General features: G+C 48.4%; 1 protein-coding gene across 1 annotated transcript in view; it reads left to right on the forward strand.

Moving 5' to 3' along the window:
• Positions 1-427: 427 nt before the first annotated feature.
• Positions 428-26292, forward strand: part of LOC138292605 (extracellular serine/threonine protein kinase FAM20C-like) — a 51225-nt gene continuing 25360 nt past the window's right edge. The window contains exons 1-7 of the mRNA XM_069231307.1: positions 428-1155; positions 3650-3822; positions 7556-7634; positions 8677-8769; positions 9577-9692; positions 10515-10695; positions 16822-16931. Coding sequence (XP_069087408.1) covers positions 719-1155; positions 3650-3822; positions 7556-7634; positions 8677-8769; positions 9577-9692; positions 10515-10695; positions 16822-16931 — 1189 coding nt within the window. The 5' untranslated portion in view covers positions 428-718. The remainder of the gene's footprint in view (positions 1156-3649; positions 3823-7555; positions 7635-8676; positions 8770-9576; positions 9693-10514; positions 10696-16821; positions 16932-26292) is intronic.

Raw genomic sequence — 26292 nt, forward strand, 5'->3', positions numbered from 1 at the left:
TCCGCGTGTTTCAGTTAATAGTGGGCATTTCCCCCAGTATATATCGAAAGGTATGGTCCTTCGATATTTATTAAAAAAACTTATAATTGCTATATGTGTCGTAACACCAATTACCACACGAATCACGATTAGCCGGGCTGCACAGAATGAGGGGCTACGTGGGCATCCCCTTTGAGTGGTGGCATAATTCTCTCTCACAACCCACAGTCTCCTGCGTAGGGAGATTTTGCATTGAAGTTGTTTTTTTTACAATCCTGGGGGTGTTCCACAGCTCACTCCCTGAGCTCTGGCACCCATCCCTAGATCAATAGCAGCTGGTGCACCTTAACCTCACCCTCGAACGCTCTCTGCCATGGGTGATGACATGCTGATAAGGGGGTCAGTGCGGGAACCCGTGCTGACCAACTCTTTCCTAAATGTCTTATGAACGGGACGGACGCTCGTGCAAGCACTCCACTGCCGAAGAGGACTCCTAGGCAACAGACCATGAAAATACCCAGGATATCCAGATAGTCCTCGTAATTCAGCTTCTGAGGGCCATTTTTAAATTGCCAATTTAAAAAAAACAATATGTTTTGGAGTCAGAATTTGGATATGATGCTCTAATTTCTAATTTTATGCATCATTTAATCTCTTATTTTTAATTTTTTAATACTTTTACGTTATTTTTTTATTTTACTAAGTCCTACTCATCTTTTTCTGGAGTGGGAAGGGCAAGATGCTGCGTCGCATGCAGACATTGGTCCAGCGAAGGTTTAAGGTGCTCGTGCTGGCACTCCTCGTGCTCACCTTTATCATGCACTTGCTACTAGACCTGACCCCCATTGTAAGCCATGTCACGGGGAGCAATTGCCCCTGTCCGTCTCGAGGTGGTGCCCGTGAGCAAACGCCAGTCCGGTCTTCCAGGGGCCGGCCTAAAGCACAGGTGCTTCGGGCCTTGCAGGACTTCAGTGGCAGCAACGGCTCCCGGCAGAAAGGGTCGCGTGAGGGCGGCGGACCAGGTGAGTCAGGGCGCTACCACGGCTCCAAGCTGGCCGCCCTGTTCCAGCATTCTCTCTATCAGGCGCCACTGCCGCCCCTCAAGGAAGGTGACCGCCTCTTCATCGTGAACTCCAAGGAGAGGTTTACCCTGAAGACCAGCGGAAGCGAAGAGTGGTAAGAAATGGGGTAACTTCTGGAATTGGATACCTTCAGGGACAGGCACCTGGCAATGGAGTAACTGGGGAATGGGGTAACTTCAGGAGTAGGCACAACTTCAGGAGTGAGTGAACCTTCAGCTATGGGGTAATTATTTTAGAAATGGAGCAACTTCAGAAATGAAGTAACTACTAAAAATAGGCAACTTTAGAAATGAGACAAAATGAGGAATGGGAGAGCTTAAGAAATAACAAGGAATTCAAGAATGACATCAAGTCGAGGAAGACGACAATTTTAGGAATCGGGCAATTTTAGAGATGATGTAATTTCAGATTACAAAGGGCAGTGGGAACCAGTACTGGCTGTTAAAGGTATGGTGCCCAACAAAGCTCTAGGTATCCGGCCTTGGTATTAAACATAGAGCAGTACCAAACAGCAGGTCCCTAGAGACAGGCTTGTGCAGCTAGATATGAACAGTAGGGTGTACTGAGCTCCAAGTCACCAGACCAAGCTGGTCTAGTCCTGGCATTGCAGGCAGTGGAGCACCTAGTGCTAGGTCACTAGGACAGGCGGACCTGCTTCTTCTAACCATGCGCAGGTTATTATTAGACCCAAATGGCTCAGCGTTAGCCCTGGTTTGCCCAGCAATGGTCCTGGATTTGTCATTATTAGCCCCTAGCGGGTCCATTTTATCTTTCAATTGGTAAATTCTGCCTGTGAATGAGTCAATGTGGATCAGTATTAGCCCCGTATAGACGCCTGAATATTAATCTGAGCTGGACTCGCTCCAGCCTTGTATATGTCACATTTAGACCACACTTGGGCAGCAGTAGCCTGAGATGGGATTATGTTAGCACAGGATCGGTAATTGTTAGCCCCTCATGGGTCAGTATTAGGGCTGATTTGTTCAACATTAGCCTGGAACGGGTCAGTATTTGATCTAGTGCAGACTTGTTACCTTGCAGCAGCCCCCAGGACTTAGCCGGTCTTTGGGTGGTAAAGGTGTAAGCAAGGCCATGGCACAAGGGTAGATTGAGTCATGGTAGCCAGAAGGACCAAGGTCTCAGTTCTTCGGACGATGCCTTGCATTACATGCAATGTTTCCTAGCAGCGGGCCCCAGCAACTTCCTACCCTGGGCCAGGGGGGTTGCCGTGGAGTGCCAGAGCATGTGAAGTGGTATAAGTTGTGATTGGATCCTTTAGTTGCCAGGCTATGCAGCTGGTAGCCAGATATCAAAGGGACATCAGGGGGTTGGTGAAGGGCTGATTCCAAGGTAAAAATCAGTGATCTTGATGTAGGGTGGATTTCTGACAGGTGGTGGGGCATGTCAGGGGTTTGGTGCAGGGCTGATGTCATGGAGCCACAATGGTGATCTTGCTGCAGGGAGGATGAAGAGGGTTGGGAGATCAAATAAGTGGCTTGATACAGCGCCAATGTCGGGGGTATATATGTCAGTGGTTTGATGTAGGACTGGCACCAGGGGAGCCCATGAGTGGTTTATGGTACAGGATTTATTAACAGGGGCACATGGTTTTCTTAGAGGACAGCCGATACCGGGGGCACATGGAAGGTTCTGATACTGGGCTGATGCGAGGAGACATATATGCCCATATTTTTACTTTTTTAGAGCCGCATTTGCGTCATTTTTTGACGCAAATGTGGCGCACACTTACAAAATACAATGGCCCATATTTATACTTTCTTTGCACCGCATTTGCCTCACTTTTTGACGCAAAAGCGGCGCAAAGTTGCAAAATACAATAAACTTTGCGCCGCTTTTGCGTCAAAAAGTGAGGCAAATGCGGTGCAAAGAAAGTATAAATATGGGCCAATATTTTGTATTATGCGCCGCTTTTGCATCAAAAAATGACGCACATCCGGCACTGAAGAAGTATAAATATGAGCCATAGTGGTCTGGTGCAAGGCTGACACCAAGGGGCAACAAAGAAGATCTTGGTGCACGGCCGATGCCAGGACTGCAGGTCAATGGCTACGTCACCGGCTGATACCAAGGCGTGACATCAGTGTCTGGTGCATTGCTGATGCCAGAGACATATTAAAGGATTAGTGCCGGGCACATTGATGGTCTCAGTGGAGTCCAGATTCCAGGGGGCACATGGTTATTCTTGGTGCAGGGCTGATGCCAGGTGCTACTTCAATTGTTTGGTGCAATGATGCAAAAATTGAGCCAGGGATACATAAGTTGCTTGATGCAGACCTGATGCCTTTGACCACACATCAGTGGTGTGGCACATCATTAATGCCAATGTCAATAGTTTGCTGCAGGTTTCACGCCAAGAGGCGCATGGGTGGCCTTGGGTTAGGGCTGATCCCAGGAGGACACGTCAGTGGTTGACTGTAGGGCAGATCCCAGGCGGGCACACGAGCGACTTTAGCACAGGGCTGGCATAACACAGGCACATCAGTAGTTTGTGGCAGGGCTGATGCCAAGCGAGCCTATTTGTGGTTTGCAGTGCAGGGCTGATGCGGGTGGCTCTCTTCCGGCTGCAGGGTCAGCGATGGGGCTCAGTTCATCCTTCCCACAGGGTACGCCGCCTCGGACACCTACCCCAACTGGCTCAAGTTCCACATCGGCATCAACCGGTACGAGCTGTACCCGCGGCAGGACCCGCTGACCCCCGTGCTGCTGAAGGAGCTGGCCACACAAACGATTCTGGGTTCCGGTGAGGCCTCTGTCTGTCCCTGATCTGTACCCCTCTGCTATGTCTGTCTAACACTAGTCTGTCTTCTGTTTCTATCGCCGGAACTGTGCCAGTGGGCTGGGTCTGTCTGTCTCCAGTCACTGTCCGTCTAGCCTGTGTTTGCCTCCAGGCTCTGTCTGACCCCAGGTTGTGTCCGTCCGCCGCCACCGTCTGTCCCCAGCCAGTATCCAGCTGCAGCCTCTGTCTTCCGCCTGTCTGTGCCCGTCTGCTGTCTGTAACAGACACAGACCGGGGCAGAGAGAGGCTGCAGATGGACACTGACAGGGGACAGGCGATTACCCTCAGTACCTCTCCTCGGTCTGTGTCCGCTTGCTACCTCTGTCGGCCACATACTGTGTCTGTCGCTGCCTCATTCCTTTGCCTGTCCCCATCTTTAAGTCCGCTTCCTCTTTGTTCCGTGCATGTGTTTGTCTGCTGTCTCCGTCTGCTCTCTGCCACAGCCTGTCCACAGTCCTGGTCTGTCTGTTGCTCTGTCGTCTGTCCTAATCCGGCTCTGTCCGTCGGCTGCCTCTGCGTGTCCTCTGTCTGCCCCTATCTGTGCCCATCCGCAGTCCCTGTCCGCACCTAGTCTGTGTCCCCCTGCAGCATCTGTCTGATCCCCGTCTTTATCTGCCAGCTGCTTCTGACCCCAATCTCTGTCTGTCTGCCTCTCTTCTGAGCCTGATACTTTCTGTTCCTCTGCTGAGCCCCTTTGTTTCCACTCTGCCTGCCCCCAGTGGTGTCAGTCTGTCACCTCCCGATCTGCCTCCTTCCTTTGCTAATGTTCTGGGTTTAGGTCATTTTCCTGCCCCAAAGTCTCCTTCGTCCCTTCGTGCCTGTCCCCACTCTGCTGTCTCCGTCCCTGGTCGATACCCATCCTCTGCCACCCTCCGCCCGAGTCTCTTACTCCCATGTGCGGCCGCCACTGGTCTGTGCCCCCTACTGCTTCGGCCTGGCACCTGCCGCCTCCCACTGCCTGTGCTCTCTGCCAGTCTGCTACCACTGTATGGCCGTGCTCCATACACTTCTAGTCTCTTGTTGCCTTTATCTGTGTCCCCGTCAGCTTCTCCTCTCTATTTCTTTCTCCCCTTCCCTTTCACCCTTGTTTCTCTCACACTACCTCTTTCCTACTCATTCCACTTTCTACCCCTTCTTTTGCTCCTCCTGTGTGTGCCCTTTTTACTCCCCTACCCTCCCTCTTTCAGTTCTCTTTCCCACGTCGCCTCTAGTGCGCTACATTACTCAAGATTTATTAAGCCAAGCAGGGCCATACAAGATGGCCTTGTGTGGCTTCATAAATCTCACTTAAGGTTTGCGTCGCCCTTGCACCACATTGCGTGGTCAAGAGTAACGCAAATCGGGTCAGAAATATGGCCCTCTGTTCTACCCAACTCCGGTCCACAAATTTTCCCATTCCTCCACGTTTTCAAGATAACCACTTACTGTGCAAATAATTTTCAAATAGATGCACAGTGTGTAAATTTATCTTATGTGGGTTTCTTGAAAATCTGGCAAGGATCTATCAATCTCATATTTGTGTAGGGTGACTCTAGCCAAACGAAGAGGAGTGCTGTACATGGTCAAATGCAAGCAGGCAGTCAACGAGTTATGTAGCTGATGTGTGGACATTTAATGCGTCATGATATAGTATTCTTTGAACAGGTGTCTCTTTAACACTTTCCTGAATTAGAGCAAGGTTGGAGCTATCCTATTGTATACGAGATTGTTGTTCTATGTCCTAGATTTGTGGATGGAAAAGGCCTGTTGTCTTGTGTTTTAGGTTTCACTGAAGACAGCAAATGCGCTGCCGGCGAAATGTTTTGTTATTAAAAAAAAGCCTAAAAGACACTTAGAACCTGCCCATTTCTTACCATTCTTTACTATTGGTTGGCTTCAACGTAACCCTTGTTTCATTGCTTCTTATTGGTCACTGCCGCCTGCTAACATCCTACTTCCTCCTGTGGCTTCAGTGTGTGTCCCTGCCATGGATCATGGACCTTGTACAAATTGTACAGCGTCCTTTCAGCAGCCAGTGTCCTTCCACTGGCCGCAGACTCCCACAGGCATTACTTTTTACTTTGTTTACATGCATTCTCTAAGAACGCATGTGTCTTCAGGTGCACTTTCTCCCATCGTCCCAGCTCTTGCCCTCCAGCCCACACCCTCTTCCTGCTCGCCATTGTGCTGCTGCTCCCTCCTTCCTCACACCTTCCTTGTGTTGCTTGCACCTCCCGCATTCCCCTCACTCTCTGTTGTGTTGCTGTTCCCTCCTAGCTCCCCTACACCTCCCTTGTATTGGTTGCCCCTGCACTCCCGCCACCCTCCATTAGGGTGCTTGCCCTCGTGCTCCTCCCCCTCTCAGTTGTGTTGCTGCTCCCTCCTCCTCCACTCCTCCCTCGTGTTGCTTGCCTCCCCACACTTCCCCCCTCCTTTGGGATGCTGCTCCCTCCCTCCTCTTCCACATATCGCTCTCATTGCTTGCCTCATCTCCATCTTCCTAATGTCTGTTTTGTTGCTGCCCCCCTCCATCCGGATCTCCCTTTCTCCTCCAATCCTGCCTCCTGTCTCTCACAAAAAATTAAACAAAGCCAAATAGCTTGCATGGATGCAAGTGCCCTTTGGCTTTGTTTAATGATTTTCAGAATTATTGCAGAGCAGCGCAGGCTGTTGTGCAACATGACTTAAGGGAAGCGATTAATGCTGGCCATGTCATGGTGCTTTTTTTGTTTATTTTAAGCCATATTGCACATCAGCCTGCATCTCTGTGCAACATGTCTAAAAAACATTGAGAAAGCCAATAGATCTCGCATATGCAAAATCTGTTCTCTTTGCCAGTGCTTTTTTGCACTCCTTTGTCTCCAGTCTGATGGTGTCTTTGATGTGGATGTGCAGAGAACCCCCAGAGACGGTGAACTTGCCAGCCAGGTAGGTGGAAATGTAGGCAGTTGTGGCTTTGTTAATGATACCGCTGATTTTGAAGATGGTGTTGGCTGGTAAGGGGAGCCAGTGGAGTTCTATCGAGGGTCACAAGAATGATGTGATCATATTTCCGCAGGTCACAGCTCAAATCTGTTGCATTGTATAAGACTCTTTTGAGGGGTGTCAATTTGGGTTCTTGGAGACCATGTAGCAGGGCGCTTCCACCATTCAGATACAAAAGTACAGCGAGCTTAAATAACAGTTCGGAAGTCACTTTCCAGAAGGAACATTTTCTCTGGCTTCAGTACAGCATGCAGGCAGCTGGCCATCTTTGTTTTCTTGGAGTAGAATTCCTTAAGAGTGACGTTGGTTTCTATGGTGAAATCAAGGGACTTAGCACTGGGTGAAAGATGGAATTCAAAGCTGTCAAAGTATGTCATTGAATTAGGTTTGGAATTTCTTGCTTGTTGTTCTTGACAACTTACAGGAATTCTGTCATGATGAGGTTTTGCTTCAGATGAGATGGTGGCAGTGTTTTAAGTTTGGGTGCCAAAAGCGCAGAAGACTTTGAAGTAGAGTTGTGTATTGTGAGCATACTGGTGAATTTTGATACTGCTATCAGTGAGTAGATGGATCTCACCTTTGGGACTACCTTTAATAAATCTTCTATAAATACATCTGTCTCTTACCACCTTCTTTCTCGCCTTTTCTGTCTCTCTCAAGTTATTACCTCTCTAATTAACTCTTCCCCTTTTGACCCACCATATCCCTAACATAGCTGTTATCTTCTTCCCAGTCCAGAAGAAAGGTGGAACCCAACTCAAACTGGTGATGACATTCCCAAACTATGGTCAAGCCCTCTTCAAGCCAATGAAGTGAGTAGGTGGATCGGGAGGGCAGCGAGATTACAGACTCAAACTAGAGCTTTGTCTCATACATCAACCACTCTGTCCTCTGCCAGGCCAGACATATCTACTACAATAAACATTGCATGATCCTAATGATTTCTACCAAAGTGACATAACAACAATTTGCAGATCTCTCCATTTGCCCCCAGATAAAAATAAGTATTAGCAAAGCCTTATTATCTGCATTGGTTTTGCCAATGCTTGTGTTACCAACATAGGCAGCCGCTGGTTAACAATAGAGCATTTCAAAAGCATTCAGAGATGGTCACTATCTGTTTTTGAAAGAGTTTAACTGTGTTCAATATCTGAAAGTGACTGACGCATTGAAAGCACCTTGATTATCATTAAAAGGTAAAGAATGTCAAAGTATTGAAAAGCATTCAGAGATGGCTGCCTGTATATATACACACAGCCACCTTGATATACTTTTTGTGTTACTTCACAGAAAACTTTCTAAGATAGCTGCCAGTCATGCTGTCGCATATGAGGGCGCATGCACACACACTGCCATCTTGGAATGGTTATTGAACAGTGTATTATTATTTTATTCTTCCATGACAGATAATTACTTTATGTGGGGGTGGCTACCTTGTGCCCAAGAAAAAATGATATTGCTGACACAGGGGAACCAGTGGGTGAGGTCGGCTTACTTATTTTCCCATGCTGTATTCTGGGGTAGGCAGAAGCAAACTGTGGGTGGCCATTTAAGAGACCTCTATATAAAGTCTGCTTCCATCATCACTAGGCTCATGAGATCACTATGGTTGACATAACATTTAGACATCAAGGGTGTGAAGGGCTCTGTCTCCAGCACTACTGTCCGTTCAGGGAAATGTCAAGGTCACTCCTTCCAACAGTATGATGGGGCCCAGATTCCTGGCTCTAGTCTTCGTCCTTATTCCCTTCCAAACTGACTTCTGTTCTAAAATGCTCTCTGAGAGGAGGCAAGTTTCGTTGAATGTGGTCCCCAATGTGGGTCTGAATTCACCCTGTGTTTGTGGGGTTCCAGGCAGAAGAGGGATCAGGAGACGCCAGCTGATTTCTTCTACTTCTCAGACTTCGAACGGCACAATGCGGAAATTGCAGCCTTTCATCTGGACAGGTGAGTAACCCAGTAGGCCACGGGCTGTCATTTTTTCGGGGTTTCAGTGGGAAAAACTTGGACGTAAAATAATGGGCTCAAAATTGTCTATTTCCAATGCACAGACCTTGCATGAATATACCTCTGCAAAAAGGCAAGTGTTTGAATTCCTTAATCCAACCAAATTTATATCACACCTACGATAAGACTGGACTCGTTTACTGTTCTAATCCCTGTCCTATTACATTTGGGCATCCACTCTTGATAGTGGGTTGAGGGGCACGTTGACAGGTGTGATGAAGATATTTATGTCAGATATTTTGGTAGTCACTGCTTTATATGCAGCTCATTTTAGGTGCAGACTCTGAAGCTCATCTACCTTGTGAGGCTGATAACGCCCCAGTGTTTTCACATTGCTCACCTTTGGGCACAGCCTGCAGAGATCTCCTTCACACGTGCCTGTACATGCAGACACAGACACGTATACACACACTCACACACCTACCTGTAGCCCCATAATGGGTCCACTTCTGAAGAGATCTCTTTCACACACCCACATATGTACACCCTACCTTCCCCACTCCTCTTCTACACAAAGAAGCTCCCCTCATTCCTTAAAGGTCCTTCCTCACACAGCGACACAGCTCATCCAATGGGGCAAAGCAGAATAGCAAAATTCAGACTGATTTATTTAGTGCTTGACTTCTTTCCCCTCACACATCAACACATACACAGAGTTGCGCTGGGGGACAGCCCAGCCTGATGCTGAGGGTGACCTACACTTGATTGGAAGTTGACTAATATCTGACTAAACTTCTGTTCCGGAAGGATCTTAGACTTCCGTAGGATTCCGCCTGTCGCTGGACGCCTGGTGAACATGACGAAGGAGATCCGGGACATCACTACTGACAGGAGGCTGGCCAAGACCTTCTACATCTCTCCAGGTGAGAGTGGAGAGCACTACAGTGTCTCCAACATCTGCCCATGTCTTTAGAAACTAGTCATTTCCGTGGGCATGTTGTACTGGAAAGTAAATGGACACAGGCCTAGAAGTGACACCCAGTGGTCGGTTACAGCATGGCATTGGCTGAGGTCCTGGAAGAGACACTATGGTGCAGCAGCGATGCTTAGCTGTCAATCACAGTATTGCATTGGCTGGTTCCTGGATGGGGCATGTTCTGGTTCAGCAGTACATCCTAATGGTCAGTCACAATATCACAGTAGTGACGCTCTGTGCTCAGTCATAGTAGGGTACTGAGGTCATGGCAAGAGCAGACATCAAATCATCAGTTACACGCAGTGTCCAACCACAGTATGACATTGACTGATCTACTGGGTGGAGCAGGCACTAGTGAAGTAGTGAAACCCAGTGTCAAGTAATAATATGGTAGTGTCTGAAGTCTGTGGATGATCATATGTAGGTGCAAAGGTGCACCCAGTGGCCAGTCATAGAACAACTTCTCTGAGGCCCAGGAGGGGTATGGCCAACGGATTGGACATTCAGTGGCTGATTTGTAGCAAGCCTTCCACGCCATCCTATTATAATGTGATCCTAGAATGTTTAAAGTGCAAATCTAACCATGCAGGAACTGCATTCGCTTCCCATAATACACATTTTTAACACATTCATTCCAGACTGCAATATCATTGGTTATGGTCACCTGCCATCTACCCTGGATCACTTCCTGACTTTGGGGAAAGTGAGAAATTGCTAGGATGTTGTGTTTCTCAAATATTCATACTGTCACTGCTTTTCTTGTTTGCAGCCAACAATATTTGCTTCTATGGGGAATGCTCGTACTACTGTTCCACCGAGCACGCACTGTGCGGCCAGCCCGACCTAATAGAGGGTTCCATGGCGGCCTTCCTGCCCGATGAGAATCTGGCCAAGCGCCGCTCCTGGCGCAGCCCCTGGAGGCGGTCCTACCACAAGAGCAGGAAGGCAGAGTGAGTACTGGCGGGCAGCCCGGTGAGTGGATCTGGCGCAAGAGCAGTGAGGCAGAGTGAGTACTGGTGGACCGCTGAGTAGAAATGGGCAGCCCAGTGAGTAGACTCAGCCTCCAGAGAAGGAAGGTGTGAAAGACTTGGGACGAAATAGCAGATGGATAGAGGTGTAATGGAAAATGGGTATGAAACAGAGTAATCAGTCCAAGGGGCCATGTAGCCTAAGAAGGGACAGCTGGGCCTGCCCCATGCTTATGTGCCTTCTTTACTGAAATATCTCAAATGAAAGATGGTACTGGCTTCACTTAGGCAGAATAGGAACATTGAGATTGCAACAAACAGCGGAGAAACAATCCCATAGTCTGTTGGGAAACAAACTGACTTACAGAGCCACAGTGCCTAGAAGAAAAGAGCTGAGTGCTTGTGAATTTCTGCAATCAATGCTTTATTGCTTTCAATTATTAATATTAAGGAAGAAAATGGCTTCAGAAAAACCCCTGTGGATCTTGGAGAGTAGTTGGCTTGCAACATAGCTGGCAAATGATCCCATGTCATTAGTGAAACTTTTAGCTAGTCTGGCCTCTTTTTTGCCGAAAACGTTCTGGTGCCAAGATAAGTCCCAGAACACTCCCTATCAACAAAAAAGGAAATTTGCTGGGCCTTGTGCAGTAATTATATGCTACTATACGTGGTGCCCAAACTGACTTACCCTGTCTATTGGAAAATCAAAGTTAAAATCCGCAGCTTCCCAGCTGCTGACTAAAAAGTTGGGCCTAGACGAAGGTAAAACTGGGACTAGATGAAGGTAACTCATGATTTGGGACTATTTGCTGAATATGTAGCAGGATAAGACGCATGCATGGAGCAAGAACTCTCACAGGATGGGATTGCAGAAGACGCCCATACTAGCTGTAGATGGATACGTCTTGCAGAGAGTTTGACAAAGGAGTTAGAATCAAGTACATAGGTTTGATGATATGCTGAAATAGAAGAAATGGCGGGAAGCTCCCAAAACCTCCACAACTCCACAGAGTGTAGGCAGGTATCACAGGGAGATATGTATTCCTGCCAGTGGGCTTGTAAGTGGCAGTTAAAACAGCAGTACATCAAGCAGCTGGGTTTTCATAACAGTGACACAAGATTATAGAATAGGGTAGTATAGGCTAGGGCTGGCAGATCACTCCCTAGTGTCAAGACACCATGGCCCATATTTATACTTTTTTAGCGCCGCATTTGCGTCATTTTTTGACGCAGAAACGGCGCAAACTTGCAAAATACAATTGGGCCGTATTTATACTCTGGTTGCGCCGAATTTGCGTCGTTTTTTTCGACGCAAATTCGACGCTAAACACACGCCAACTAACGCCATATTTATACTATGGCGTTAGACGCTTCGGGCGCCAAAGTGCCCGGAGTGTGCGTCATTTTTTAGCGTGAACCCCTTCCTTGCGTTAATGATATGCAAGGGAGGCGTTCCCGTCTAAAAAAATGACTCCCAGGCCTTTACGTGGAATTTATACTCCCGGGCAAAAGTGACGCCCGGGAGTGGGCGTGGCCAAAAACGGCGCATTTGCGCCGCTTTTTAACGCCTGGGTCAGGGATGGCGTTAAGGGACAAGTGGGCTCAAAATGAGCCCAGAGTGCCCTCCCCTGCCCCCAGGGACCCCCCCTGCCACCCTTGCCCACCCCAGGAGGACACCCAAGGACGGAGGGACCCATCCCATGGGCATTAAGGTAAGTTCAGGTAAGTATTTTTTAATTTATTTTTTGTGGCATAGGGGGGCCTGATTTGTGCCCCCCTACATGCCACTATGCCCAATGACCATGCCCAGGGGACAGAAGTCCCCTGGGCATGGCCATTGGGCAAGGGGGCATGACTCCTATCTTTACAATGATAGGAGTCATGTTGATGGGGGATGGGCGTCGAAAAAAAATGGCGCAAGTCGGGTTAAGACGATTTTTTTGACTCAACCTGACTTGCCCCATTTTAAGACGCCCATACGCCATTTTCCCCCTACGCCGGCGCTGCCTGGTGTACGTGGTTTTTTTCCACGCACACCAGGCAGCGCCGGTCTGCTAGCGCCGGCTAACGCCATTCAATAAATACGGCGCCCGCATGGCGCTTCAGAATGGCGTTAGCCGGCGCTAATTTTTTTGACGCAAAACTGCGTTAGCGCAGTTTTGCGTCAAAAAGTATAAATATGGCCCAATTGTATTTTGAAAGTTTGCGCCGTTTTTGCGTCAAAAAGAGGCGCAAATGCGGCGCTAAAAAAGTATAAATATGGGCCCATGTTTTTATTTTTAGGCTTCAGTTTGAGAAAGTAGTGCGTTCTGGGAGTGGCAATCTTGACTTTCTTCAGAGGAACCAATAGGCAGCAATAATTTGTAAAATGAAAAGCCATGACGGCGAAATGGTGTCCTGTTGATATGAAGCGTTCTGGCAACTCTAAAAGTACAAAGAGGTGGACTGACCAAGTTAAGATGCTCCAGGTGGAAAAGAGAAACCCCATCTAGTCAGGAAAGTGGCCAGAGATTAAACATCAGTTTGTGTCTGAAGGACGCTTATAAAGAGACACAAACAAAAAGAACTCTGCAAAATTAAAGGACTCGGCTGCTTGGCGTGGAAAGTATCTGCAAGATACTCCTTCCCTAAAAGTGGGCTAATGAGCTGCTCTTGTGGCGATCTAACATACTGCTTTGGCTGCACTGTGTTGTGTACGAACGTTTGTTATTCGTGGCTTGATAGTGTCTACACTCAGATGGCCATGGTCCAAATGTGTGAGTGACTGCACCTTTGACTGGAGTTTTATGTGATTGTAGACTTAAGACTTGTAGTAGTAGAAAGGCCTTGGACTTGTTAATGTTAAAGCCTTCACAATCCACCTAAAAACCACCTTCACTGGATCACACGGAAGCAAAGGAGAGATTTTCTGGGGTTGGAGATATAGGCGGTCATTCTGACCGCGGCGGACGGCGGTCGCCGCCCGCCAAGCGGTTCCCGCCGAAAGACCGCACCGCGGTCATAAGACCGCGGCGGCCATTCCGGCTTTCCCGCTGGGCCGGCGGGCGACCGCCAGAAGACCGCCGGCCGGCCCAGCGGGACAGCCCCTTCAACAATGAAGCCGGCTCGGAATGGAGCCGGCAGAGTTGAAGGGGTGCGACGGGTGCAGTGGCACCCGTCGCGATTTTCACTGTCTGCTAAGCAGACAGTGAAAATCTTTGTGGGGCCCTGTTAGGGGGCCCCTGCACTGCCCATGCCGGGGCATGGGCAGTGCAGGGGCCCCCAGGGGCCCCACGGCACCCGTTCCCCCCATCCGGGTTCTGGCGGTGGACACCGCCAGAAACAGGCTGGCGGGAAGGCGGTCGGAATCCCCATGGCGGTGCTCCTTGCAGCGCCGCCATGGCGGGTTCCCTGGGCCAGCGGGAAACCGGCAGGAAACCGGCGGGAAACCGCCGGCTCCCCTTTTCCGACCGCGGCTTTACCGCCGCGGTCAGAATCGCCCAGGAAGCACCGCCAGCCTGTTGGCGGTGCTTCCGCCGCACTCCGCCATGGCGGTCATGGACCGCCAAGGTCAGAATGACCCCCATAATCTCTTCCAGAGAAACTGCAAATCAGTTGATCAGAGCTATGTGTAGCTGATAAATGATGTTCCCAGAAGCCCCCATTATAGGGTATCACAAAGATCCAACTGAGAAATAATGGCAGCTCCATGACAGTGGCTTTGGTGGTTACAACTGGAGAGTGAAGATAGTTTTATTCTCTAAAAGTGAGAAACAATGTTTCTAAAGCAGAGATATACTACAGTAGAAATGCATGTGCGTCCTTATTTAAACCGTTGTGTTTCATTTGCAACTAACAATGCTCCCAAAAAACAGCAAGCTGGGTGTTGAAAATATAAGATCTTTTTTCATAACTAAAAAGTATCCTTTAGTTCTTTCCCGTATTTCATTGCAGCTAGTTGGAACACATCCAAGCTTAGCCGATGTCCACATTTTCCTACAAAGGCTTGAATGAGCTTGATTCTCGCAGGACATGTCAACAAATCTGCATGCCAACATATTTTAATTTCATTTTCATGAGTGGCCATCTATCAGTTGCTAAAGGAGTAGATTAAAAGGGGTGCCAGCAAAAAAATGACTGATACTTTACAGGTCCAGTTATTTTCAACCTGTCTGCACAAGCCTGCGGAGGAGACCTCTCCAGAACTGATTTTCTGTTATCTTCTGAACAGTGGAGATGAGTACAACTGAATGGCCTAGGAAGGGGAAAGTACAGCTAGAATCAGATACTCTAGCCTAAGCTGTTTGGGGAGAACTGGATTCATACCACATTTTCAGGATAGCCACTTACCATGTAGATGATCTCATTGAAATTCATCGAGTGTAAATGTATCCTGTGGGAATATCCTGAAATTCTGTCAAGGATACAGCCCTTCCGGGTCAACATAAGATTACCTCATGTCAAATTCTGCAGAAAATGTGCTAAAGGCTAGGAAGATGGAAGGTGCCCGGCACACATCATCTCCTGTCTGCACCAGATGCTGAACGGTGAGGTTTTGGCTATTTAAAAGCAAATATGTTGTTCTGATTTCCTGCAAATAGCTCATCTCGATTAGCTATCTGTGCCTGCAATGGTCATTAGGCATCAACTGGAAGCTAGAACTCTCAATAATAGGTGCACTAAGAACTTGGTAGTTATGGCCAGTGTACTGATTTTAGAGAGTATGACTGTCACACTCAAGTCAGTGGCGTTCTGTGAAGTTCTCCCAAGATGTAAGCTATCGTTTTCCAGTGTAGCACATCTGTGGTTGAGAGGGCAGAGAGGCCTACCAGAAATTTAGACTTAATGGTTGATACTGAGTTGTTGAGGTAAACAGGCCCCATAAGGAGAAAGGTCTTCACAGTGCTGTTTACACTTTATACATTACCACAATGAAACATTTTGTGACTCAGCCCATATTGTGCTGGGGTGAGATACAGGCACAGAGAAACCGCCTGCCATGAGTACTGGGATCTGTATAGATTGACGATGTCACTTCAAGGTCCTGCAGAGGGAAACCCTCTAACAAGGCAGACATCATTTATACTGGTTTCTTGTTCCTTGAGTGAGTTTATAGCTTGAGGAGGCCAGTGCATACTTTCATTTTTAATAAGCAGGGCCAGACTGAGAACCCAAAGCAGCTCTGACAAAATTTGTCAGAAAATGGGCTGTTGCCTAAATGTGACTGCCATATACTGCAATAAAAATGTTTAATTTAGAAAATATTACCCAACTGATATCATTTTACTAGAACAGTATGAGTACTTCCTGTCAGACAGGTGCACTTAGAGCAGATATAGAAAGCCTTTCATTTCTAATGCATAGAACAAGAAAATAATATTATTGGTGCGAAGAAAACGTATTATTACATTTGAATTACTATAATCTGATGATGTATTTTAAATATACCAAGAAAAAGCTAAAATATGGAAAGCAAACAATGGCAATGTATAGATTTGGGCCACCAGTCTTTGCACAGAAACGCACTTCCTTTTAAGGCAGATGTGCACATTTAATCAGGCAAAACCCATCACTCACGCTGCAGTGGGATGACCAATTGCCCCCATGCTGTGGTGGGCAGAAGCAACATGTGAATAAAAGTTGAACAGACCTATGGATGAAGACAGCTAACCAAAAACCCATATATATGTATGTATAGGTGTGTGGGTTTTTATTTTATTTAGGTTTTTGTAGTACAAGAGGCTGGCGAGACAGCTAAAGCAGTTTCTAGGCCAGAATAAAAAATGTAGAAAAAAGCTTGATGACCTTAATAAAGGTTAAATAAGTCTATTTTTATCAAATTAGTTTTTATTATTATGAGATATTTGTAGGTGTGCATCATTTTCTCCAGTCCTCAAGCTGGAGGGACGCCAAGAGGGGAGCCAGGCGGGCATGAGGTGCATAGGAGAAGAGTGCGGGAGAGATGGAGTGTGAGAAAGCGAGCAGTATAGCGTAAAATGCTTGGGTCAAGAATAACAGTGTTGTGGAAATGGGTAATCGCTGGGTAGAATATACCTGTAAGGGATAGAAGGAAGGAAAGCGGCTTGTGCCCTTGTGACTTCTCACCCTTCCACCTTGACTTTCTCAAAGATGGGAGGAGAACCCCAAATATTGTGAGCGTGTGAAGACGACGCCCCCCTACGACAGCGGCACTCGCCTTCTGGACCTTATCGACATGACCATCCTGGACTTTCTGATGGGTGAGTCTTTCCCCTTGACTACAACATTGGGGGTGGTGGGGTAAGTGAGGTAGAAAGATGGAGACTGGGTCAGCAGGAGCATTTGTGAGGGAAACACGGGAAGGTTTTGTATTTGCATTTATAATGATATATTAGTCCTGGCTTCACACATATGAATCTAGGGAAAATGCAAACATTTGCTTACAGTTGTTGTAGGTAAACAACTTGTTCACACCATCCCATTGTACATGTGAACATTTTCAGTATAGGGTTTTTACCCTTTGTACTTTGGTTATTCGTGATGATTCAAGAAGAGCTGTACTAACATTTACGACGTGAATGTGAGACCTTAATTTTGCATGGCATGATATTTGAAAATCTCTCTTACATATCTCTGTTAATCCAGCCTCATTGAACTCTTGCAAAATCAAATTTGTGTTTTGGAGAGTTCAAACCTGTGCTCACGTTTTACTCTTTTAGATTCTGATTTTCTGGGTTCCGTCAGGCGTATAAATCAATTAATGTAAGAAACCGAATTGGTAAGTACTCTCTAGAGAGTAGTTACTTCTCAGTAGGGATGTTATCTGGCCAATATTTGACCAACACAGCCTGTATTTCAATATCAGGATCAGCAAAAAAAATGGGTGGGAGGTCAACAAAAGCCTAGATTTTTCCCCTTTCAAACATTAAGGTAAAACATGATCTTGGAAAATAAATTACTTCAAAAGTATTTGAGATGTCTTTGAACTATTTCTAAATGATTATTAAAGTACATATAGGCAGAACTGCCATGTTAAAAAAATGGGGACAACTTTACACAAGATCTTATTCAAGTACCTGCTCCTGACTCTTCCGGAGCCTCAAGCGAGAACAAATGAATGATATTTTTCTCTCAGAGTCTCATCACATGTTGGCCAGCGCCGTATTCCCCGCTTGATCCCTGGGGCAAATCTGCACCCAGTGAAACCGTAGATCAGTGGTCCCAACCTGTGATCCGGGACCCCCGGAGGTCTGCGAAGACTTCTAAGGGGGCCTGCTACTGCTTAGAAAATTAAATAATGTTAGCAGATTAGGTCCCCAGCTTTCAGTAATGATTCAGTGGAGGGGTCTCTGGATTCCAAAAATGATTCAGCAGGGTCCCCTGGTTCCAGTAATGATAAAGTGGGGGTCCACAGAAGTCCAAAGGTTTGGAACCACTGCCCTAGATAACTCCAAGCAGAGGCTTCAGGCAGAGGCGGAGCCCATTCTCTGCCCACCTCTTCCTGCAAACCGTGAGGAGCCCCCACTTCAGCAGCTTGCGTGGGGTTGGGTGCCAGAGGGTAGTTATGTGTAACATGACATGTTTAGATTGGTATTTATGGCTCCTCTGACTTTGATCAGAAACTATTAAATAGCATTTCTTGCAGAGGAATGAAGGGAGAGATATTGGGAGGGAGGAAGGGATGGTGATGTGCACAGGAAGAAAGATGGATGTTTGTTCAAGGCCATATAGGAGGATGCACGGATGTATAGGAGAAGTAGGGATGTATGGAAAAGGAAGGGTGGATTGATATAGAAAGGAAGGAAAATACAGGGATGTGGAGAAGGAAGGCTAGGTGGGTTAAAAAAGCATGGCAAGAAGGATGTAGGGATGGATGTAAAAAGACAGAAGAATGGGTAGGAAAAAGTACAGTAAGGATGGAAAGAAGGAAGGAAGGAAACAATGTCAGAAACATGGCAAGAAGGAAAGACAATAGATTAAAAGAAGGAATTTCCAGACGCTCAGAATTCCGTCTGAGGGAGGTGCCCCAAATGACTGCCCGGCATGCTTGCCTCCCCTGCTCGCTCAGTGCCATTTTGGATACGGTTCAAAATAAGAGATATGTTTTTTTCTGGCTACTCCCCTGTAATTGACAACGCTGTCTCAGAATGCCCCTGCTGTGCCCTCTGCCCGCCGCCAACCAGAAGCACACATGAGCAGGTGTGAAATGGCAGCAGTAAAGGCCCGTAATCGGGTATAGCATGTGGAATAAATACAATTATTCCTGGGTCTGCATGTTATTCCACATCTGTGGACAATAACAAATAATGCTCATTATTTGGTATAGGGATAACATCCAAAACCGGAGATTCTCAATCCCCTGAATCCCCCCACCGAATAACATACGTGCAACAGACTTGATGCACGCAAGAGACTGCCGATTTTTAAGCCAAAAATGGCTTTATTTCAGCTGTATCCTGCCTAGAATTGTCTATGCTACAGTATAAGGGTAATGGGGAAAATTAATTCCACGATTTTTTTTAAACATCTTCCTCTTCTCAGAGTTAAAATATTGGTAAACATACAATAACCAGATACTTCTAATGGGGCTCTAAGTTGTTAGAGGTGGGGGATCTCAAGCAAGGATGCTAAGATTTAGTTTGACACAATTATTTCTTTGAGGGATTTACACCAGAAAAGACCGCAGGCAACTATTACGGCGTCAAATGCTATTTATAATGTACCCAGTACTTAGAGACAGTCTTTCAACTCCTTAAAAACTGTCTATTAATTCTCATCTACCTGAGACTGGAAAGAGCTGTTCACGCAAATGTATCAGCTTTGCTATTTGGAAAATTGGGCTCATCCATCAAGTAGCGTGTTTCTGTTCTAGAGAAAATGCTGGTTAGTAATCAGAATGTCACCCGACCGGTGAGAAAACTGACGTTGGTCAACACTACCCTCTAGTGGCACAGAGGGCAACCTACACCATTTTTTTGAGGGACTGCTAAATGCTGAGAATTATCTGCTGGAATTTCCTTCGTCAACGACACACAGGGGGTCATTCCAACCCTGGCGGTCATCGACCGCCAGGGTGGATGACCACGGAAGTACCGCCAACAGGCTGGCGGTGCTTCCCTGTCCATTCTTACCGCGGCGGTAAAGCTGCGGTCAGAAAAGGGGATCTGGATTTCCCCTGTCTGGGCTGAATCTCCATGGCGGATTCCGACCCCCTTCCCGCCACCTTGTTTCTGGCGTTTTTTACCGCCAGGAACAGGATGGCGGGAATGGGTGTCGTGGGGCCCCTGGGGGCCCCTGCACTGCACATGCCACTGGCATGGGCAGTGCAGGGGCCCCCTAACAGGGCCCCAGCATGATTTTCACTGTCTGCTTAGCAGACAGTGAAAATCGCGACGGGTGCAACTGCACCCGTCGCACCCCTGCAACACCGCCGGCTCCATTCGGAGCTGGCCTCTGTGTTGCAGGGCCTTTCCCGCTGGGCCGGCGGGCGCTTCTTTGGCGGGCGCCCGCCGGCCCAGCGGGAAAGCCAGAATGGCCGCCGCGGTCTTTATTTGTAAATAAAAACGTATTTGTGCCCAAAACTCTCTCGCGGCTGCTGCAATTAAATGTGCGAGCACTGAATACTGAGGCAGTGTAATCCTAAAGCCATCTCGGGCCTCTTTAATCCATTTACAGTCACTCCCTGCCCCTTCAGCTCACTCTTGCAGCTTTCTACTTTCTCTCTTTGTGACGCTTTTTCGTTTTTCTCTTCTTCCGTCTTTCCCGTATGTGTCTTTTGCTCACAGTAAATGCCTGATGCAGAAAAATAAATGACAGCCCTAAAAAATAAGTGACAGTGCCCCTCCTCCCCCACCAGAAACCACCTGCTCAAATTAAGCACTGGGCACACAATGATATTGTCAATTCCACCCCTGGATTATCATCTCTATTTATGACAGCATTCATAAACTGGAGTATTTTCTGTTATCACCCATCTCTAAATCAAATCTAAAACGAAGCGCTATGTTGAAAGAGTAGTGCTGAGTGTTCGGCCCTGCTCAACTCAGTAATCATGAGGAAGAGGTTCGATTTCTTTTTCCCGTTTTGTATTTGTACAGAACATCTTCCCATGACTCTTGCTTCTCCACAATTGTTTAAACTCCCAAAGAAACTACATAACTTTGGACCTTCTGCAGAAACGTTATAAACAAATAGACGAACGAGGAGGACAGGAGAAGTGAATGAAGCTGAATAGAGAGATTGGGGGGTGAGGGGAGACCACTGCAGTTATTCCACGTGGTTCTATGTGAAATAATTTTGGAAGTGACTGTTTCTTTTTATTTTTCCCGCAGTGAACTCCCCAACACTTATCCTTTTTGTTCAGTCTGGCATAGTCAAATGATCCTGTGTCCTCTTAAACTTCTTTGGGTAAAGTCCCCTCTGTCATTGGCTTGTTTATAGTGCTGATCTCCTTTTGGTTCAGCCCATGGCATCTAGTGGATGTTTACACTGTGAAAGTAACACCACTCCAGAATGTTGGCAGCTGGCTACATCCTCGTAGGGCACTGAAGGGAAGTACTGAGTGCAGACCCGGAGTGTTCTTGGCACCCAAAGTCACAAACCAATTACAAATGTCTCCCATAGTCCTGTACCATTTGTTCCTTGATGTATAGTTCACTGCATCTTCATTGGTACCATGTAGATGACTCAGGAAGACCATTTTGTACCCTTGTTGCCTTCCTTTCGGAGGACTCGGGTACACTGAACTGCCTTTTAAAGAAAGAGCCAACAAAGAGGGCTTCATTCTCCATCACCTATCAGAACAGGAAGTGGCATCACTGGATCCCCCATCATCCACCTACACAGGAAGTGACATCACTATATTTCCCATTATCCATTTGGAGAGGAAGTGACATTACTGTTTTTTTTGCCAAAAGCATCTTTAAAAGAAACAGGCAAGCAAGAGGACTTTATTTTCCATCACCCATCAGCAAAGGAAATAAAATCATGGCATCCTTCATTCCTCCCCCTCATAGGACCTACTTAATGGCAGCTGCAACACAGACGCAAGCAACAGGTGTCCCACTGGCACGCCAAAGGTGTTCCTGTCTGCATCTGTCCATGCCTGGACCGCACTCAGCGACAGGAGCCCTAGTCCGATCACTGCCCAACAATACTCTACAGCACTCCTAAGGTTGCTAATTCCCAGATGCTGTTCCCCAACTGATGTTGTGCCATGCCTCACACAACGGTAGGAGCATTTACCTATGCCCACTTGCCATTTCTCCAGCAGCCACCCAGCCATACCACATATGCAAATACTAACAGCGCCCTCAATATCCCCTCCAAACATACAAGCCACACGAGCACCAACAACGCCTACACCCCCAACCTACAATACACGCCACATAAAACCAGCAAGTAACACCGACTTGCATGCATGCTCCTCAACACACTTGATCACTCAGCAAACACGCAACCGAAATATTGGACCTTCTGAGTAATGACACGCCCAACATCCTCTTCATGACAGAGACCGTGCTCAACCCTTCACCGGCTCCCAACACCACCACGGCAATCACAGCGTGCTACAAGATCGCTCGACTGGACTGCCTTCATAAGCCAGGAGGACTTGCAATCATCTACAAGGAATCCATCAAATACACAACACCCACAGAGAACGCCACTCCATTTATGTAAAACCTTGCACTTCAAGCTGAAAATCTCTGAAATCTTCACCCTGTACAAAACATTCTCCTACTGACCACCCTGACCACAAGCCACCTTTACCAACCTCATCACTAACTTTGTTCCACTCACCATTGACTCCAGAGCCTGCATTTTCCTGGGTGACTTCAACTTTCACTTGGAAGATCGAAACAACCCCTGCTCCACAGAACTCCTTAAAAGCTTGAGCAACATTAGACTCACCTAGCTCGTCCCAGAACCAACACACACCACAGAACACTAACTGGACCCCATCTTTACCACAAGAGACAGCTTGGGATATGGTCACCCCTTTTGGAGGTCGTCTGTCCTCTTAGGGGTGCCATGGTGGTGAAGGCCCAGACTGTCACTGCATGGACAGGTGTGTTCCTGTATTTCCAGTAGCACAGCCTGCTGCCATATTGGCTTTCTTTCAGTTCTCCTTGCCCCGTTCCAGCTGCTGAAGTGATGTTCTGTCCATTCCAGGCCATACGACAGAGCTGCATGTTGACGGTCATGCTGACTACTCTCCAGGCTGTTGTTTGCCTTGGGGTACAAAAGCTGACAAGTCGCTGCCTCACTTCATCAGTGCTGCCCTGTCATTACAAGTTCCGGTGTTTTATTAGTACTGCTGTGATCATTGTTATTCACACACTGAGGCCCTCATTACAACCTTGGCGGTCGGTGATAAAGCGGCGGTAATACCGCTAACACAGACAGCCACTTTAACACAGCGACCGCCACGGTGGTAGAAACAAACACCGCAGCGGTAACCGCCAACAGACAGGCGGAAGACAATGTACCGCCCACACTATTACAAGGCACCAATCTGCCAGCTTTTCCGGGGCGGTACCAATGCCATCAAAAGCACGGCGGAAACAGGAATTGGAAGGGAAACCACTCACCTCTCGACACCCAACGAGGAACCAGTACGCCATGGAGCCCGAGTTACAGGTGTTACCATTGTTGGTTTACCTCCTCTTCTACCAGGAACATCAAAGACGGCGGCGACGACCACGGTGAGTACTGCACCTAGCACACAGGGGAGGGGGGAGGAAAAAGAGAGTGACACACACATGCAACACGCATCACCCCCACCCCCACCCCCTACAACACACACATAAACACATGCAGCAACATGACATTTACTCCCCGTAACCCCCTGGAAGAACACAAGGACCAAATGAAATGATTGTAACGAGTGTAATAATTGAAAATCCAGGTAGGCCAACATAACTTTAAAAGATCAGTATATACAAATATTTACAGCAAGTACACAAGTCCGTATACTGTTCCATTCAATGTCCGTGGACCAGGGGTCCCAAAAAGCGTGGGTGAAGCCCACACATGACCATGCCTCAAAACGGAGAGAACACTGCTGGGGCATCAGGTCCAAAAAAAACAGGCACCTCAGGGGGAAAGGGAGGGGTGGCACCTCAGCCGGATGATGGGACGAAGCCACTGCTCCACGAGGGGGCTCCATGCCCACTGCTTGGTCCTGGGGAGTGCAAGGCCACAGTCTCTCAAGTGGGTGGTGTGCCCACTGCTTGGTCCTGGGGAGTGCAAGGCCACAGTCTCTCAAGTGGGTGGTGTGTCCACTGCTTTGTCCTGGGGAGAGCAAGGCCACAGTCTCTCAAGTGGGTGGTTTGCCCACTGCTTGGTTCTGGGGAGTGCAGGGCCACAGTCTCTCAAGTGGGTGGTTTGCCCACTGCTTGGTCCTGGGGAGTGCAAGGCCACAGTCTCTCAAGTGGGTGGTTTGCCCACTGCTTGGTCCTGGGGAGTGCAAGGCCACAGTCTCTCAAGTGGGTGGGTTGCCCACTGCTTGGTCCTGGGGAGTGCAAAGCCACAGTCTCTTAAGTGGATGCAGTTCTCCACTGGTTCTGGAGGGGGCTTGGTGCCCAGAGTGCTTCATCCTGCCAAGAACTGGGGTAGTGGATGCAGTTCTCCACTGGTTCTGAAGGGGGCTTTGTGCCAAGAGTGCTTCATCCTGCCAAGGACTGGGGTAGTGGATGCAGTTCTCCACTGGTTCTGGAGGGGGCTTGGTGCCCAGAGTGCTGCACCTGGGGTGTGGCAGTTCCCATTCCCTCACCTGGGTGTCTGAGCCACGAGATTTGGTGGGAACAGGTAGCCTGATACTCTATGGAGGTTTGGGAGTGGAGGAAGAGGTAGTGGTTGTAGGAGGTGTACGTCTGCTGAGTTTGGGTGAAGGTGCATGGACTGGAGGCTGTTGTGAGGTGGATGGCTGCTGAGTGGGTGTGTGCCTGCGTTTGTGTACTTTGGGAAGAGGGCTCACAGACACACTGGGAGAGGATACCGGGATCGTGTGCATGGTAGTGGGGGTGGTGAATGCACGTGAGCGGTGTGTGGTGATGGGCGTGCTGGTGATGGAGGTAGTGGCTGAGGATGTAGTGCATGTAGGTGTGAGTGGAGACGAGACTGGGACGGAGGTGGAGGACATGGAGGAGGGAGACGCAGTGGAGGCAGTGGATGTTGGTGTGTCTGCATGGGTATGGTGCTTGTGTGAGTGCCTGTGGCATATGTGGTGCTTATGTTTGCCTGAGCCACTTTTGTGTGTTGATGAGTGTGCATGCTGGTCTGATGGTGTGCTTCAGGTAGGCTGAGGTAGAGGGGATTGGGTCTGGGTAGTGGAAGTTGGAGGGGGGAGGCTGGACACAGGGACAATAGCTGCCATCAGTGCTGAGGCCAGAGCCTGAAATGCTCTCGGTTGGGCCGCCACATCAGAATGAATGCCCTCCATGAATGAGTGAGGGATCTCAGGAGGTCAATAGCCTCCTCACTGAGGGCAGCAGGGCTGACTGGGGCAGGGCCTGAGGTGCAAGGGGCAAAGGAGATGCCCACCCATCTGGGTGAGCGGGCACGGGAAACACGCTGAGGGGCTGCTGGGAGGGCGGTGCTGGTAGGGGGGGTAGCGGCTGTACCTGTTGTTGCGGTGGGTACAGAGGTGCCAGCCACCGCAAGGGAGCTCCCATCAGAGGAGGAGTCGCTGTCGCTGGTGTCTCCTCCTGTCCCCGTAGTGGAGCTCCCCTTGCCCTCCGTCTCACTGGTGCCTTCAGACTCCGTACATTCACCCTCCTGGGCCATGTGGGTTGCAGCTCCCTCCTGCTCCGGTGCCAATGCTCCTCCGCCAGATGATGCTAATGCACACAAGGACAGGGTGACAAAACAAAAAGGTGGAGGGAAGACAGAGGAGACACATGGTCAATGCCAGCAACAACACCACCGTTGGTGGACACAACACACAGGGAGCAGCCCTATGCACTAGGCCATGCACTAACTGTTCTTGGGAAAATCACCTGCCCATGGGGGACTGTGCCTAAGCCCATTAGGTGATGCACACCTGGAACCCACATGAGCCTGACTAATTGTAGATGGCCACTACCACTTTTGGGGTTGGAGTGCCACAGAGCCTGCCTAACAATGGACCTACCCATGAAGTTTGCCCTGGCCCAGGGGAACCCACAGCCCACTTCCCACACCCAGATACCTCATACAGCACGCAGAGTCAGCTGAATGAGACTGTACTCACCCCCTTGTGGTTGCTGTGATGTCCTCAAGCGCCCATGCAACTCAGGATATGCCTCCGCCAGGATCCAGTACATCAGGGGGGTCATGGTGCGACGGGCACCCCTTCCACGTTGGGAGGCCATCCCCAGCTGGGCCTCCACCGTCTTCTTGTACAGCGGCGCAGGTCCTCCCATCTTTTGCGGCAGTGGGTGCTCCGTCTATGGTAGACCCCCAGGGTCCGCACTTCCTTGGCGATGGCACGCCAAATACCCTTCTTCTGGTGGGTGCTGACCTAGAGGAAAAGTGAAGTAAGAATGGATTTAACTCCCCCGTCCGGTTCTTCTTACTTATTGGCCACAACTTCCCACCCTGGCCCAGAAACACATACACTGACCATCCTCACATGCTGGC

Source organism: Pleurodeles waltl, chromosome 4_2, assembly GCF_031143425.1.
Source record: "Pleurodeles waltl isolate 20211129_DDA chromosome 4_2, aPleWal1.hap1.20221129, whole genome shotgun sequence".
Lineage (NCBI taxonomy): Eukaryota > Metazoa > Chordata > Amphibia > Caudata > Salamandridae > Pleurodeles > Pleurodeles waltl.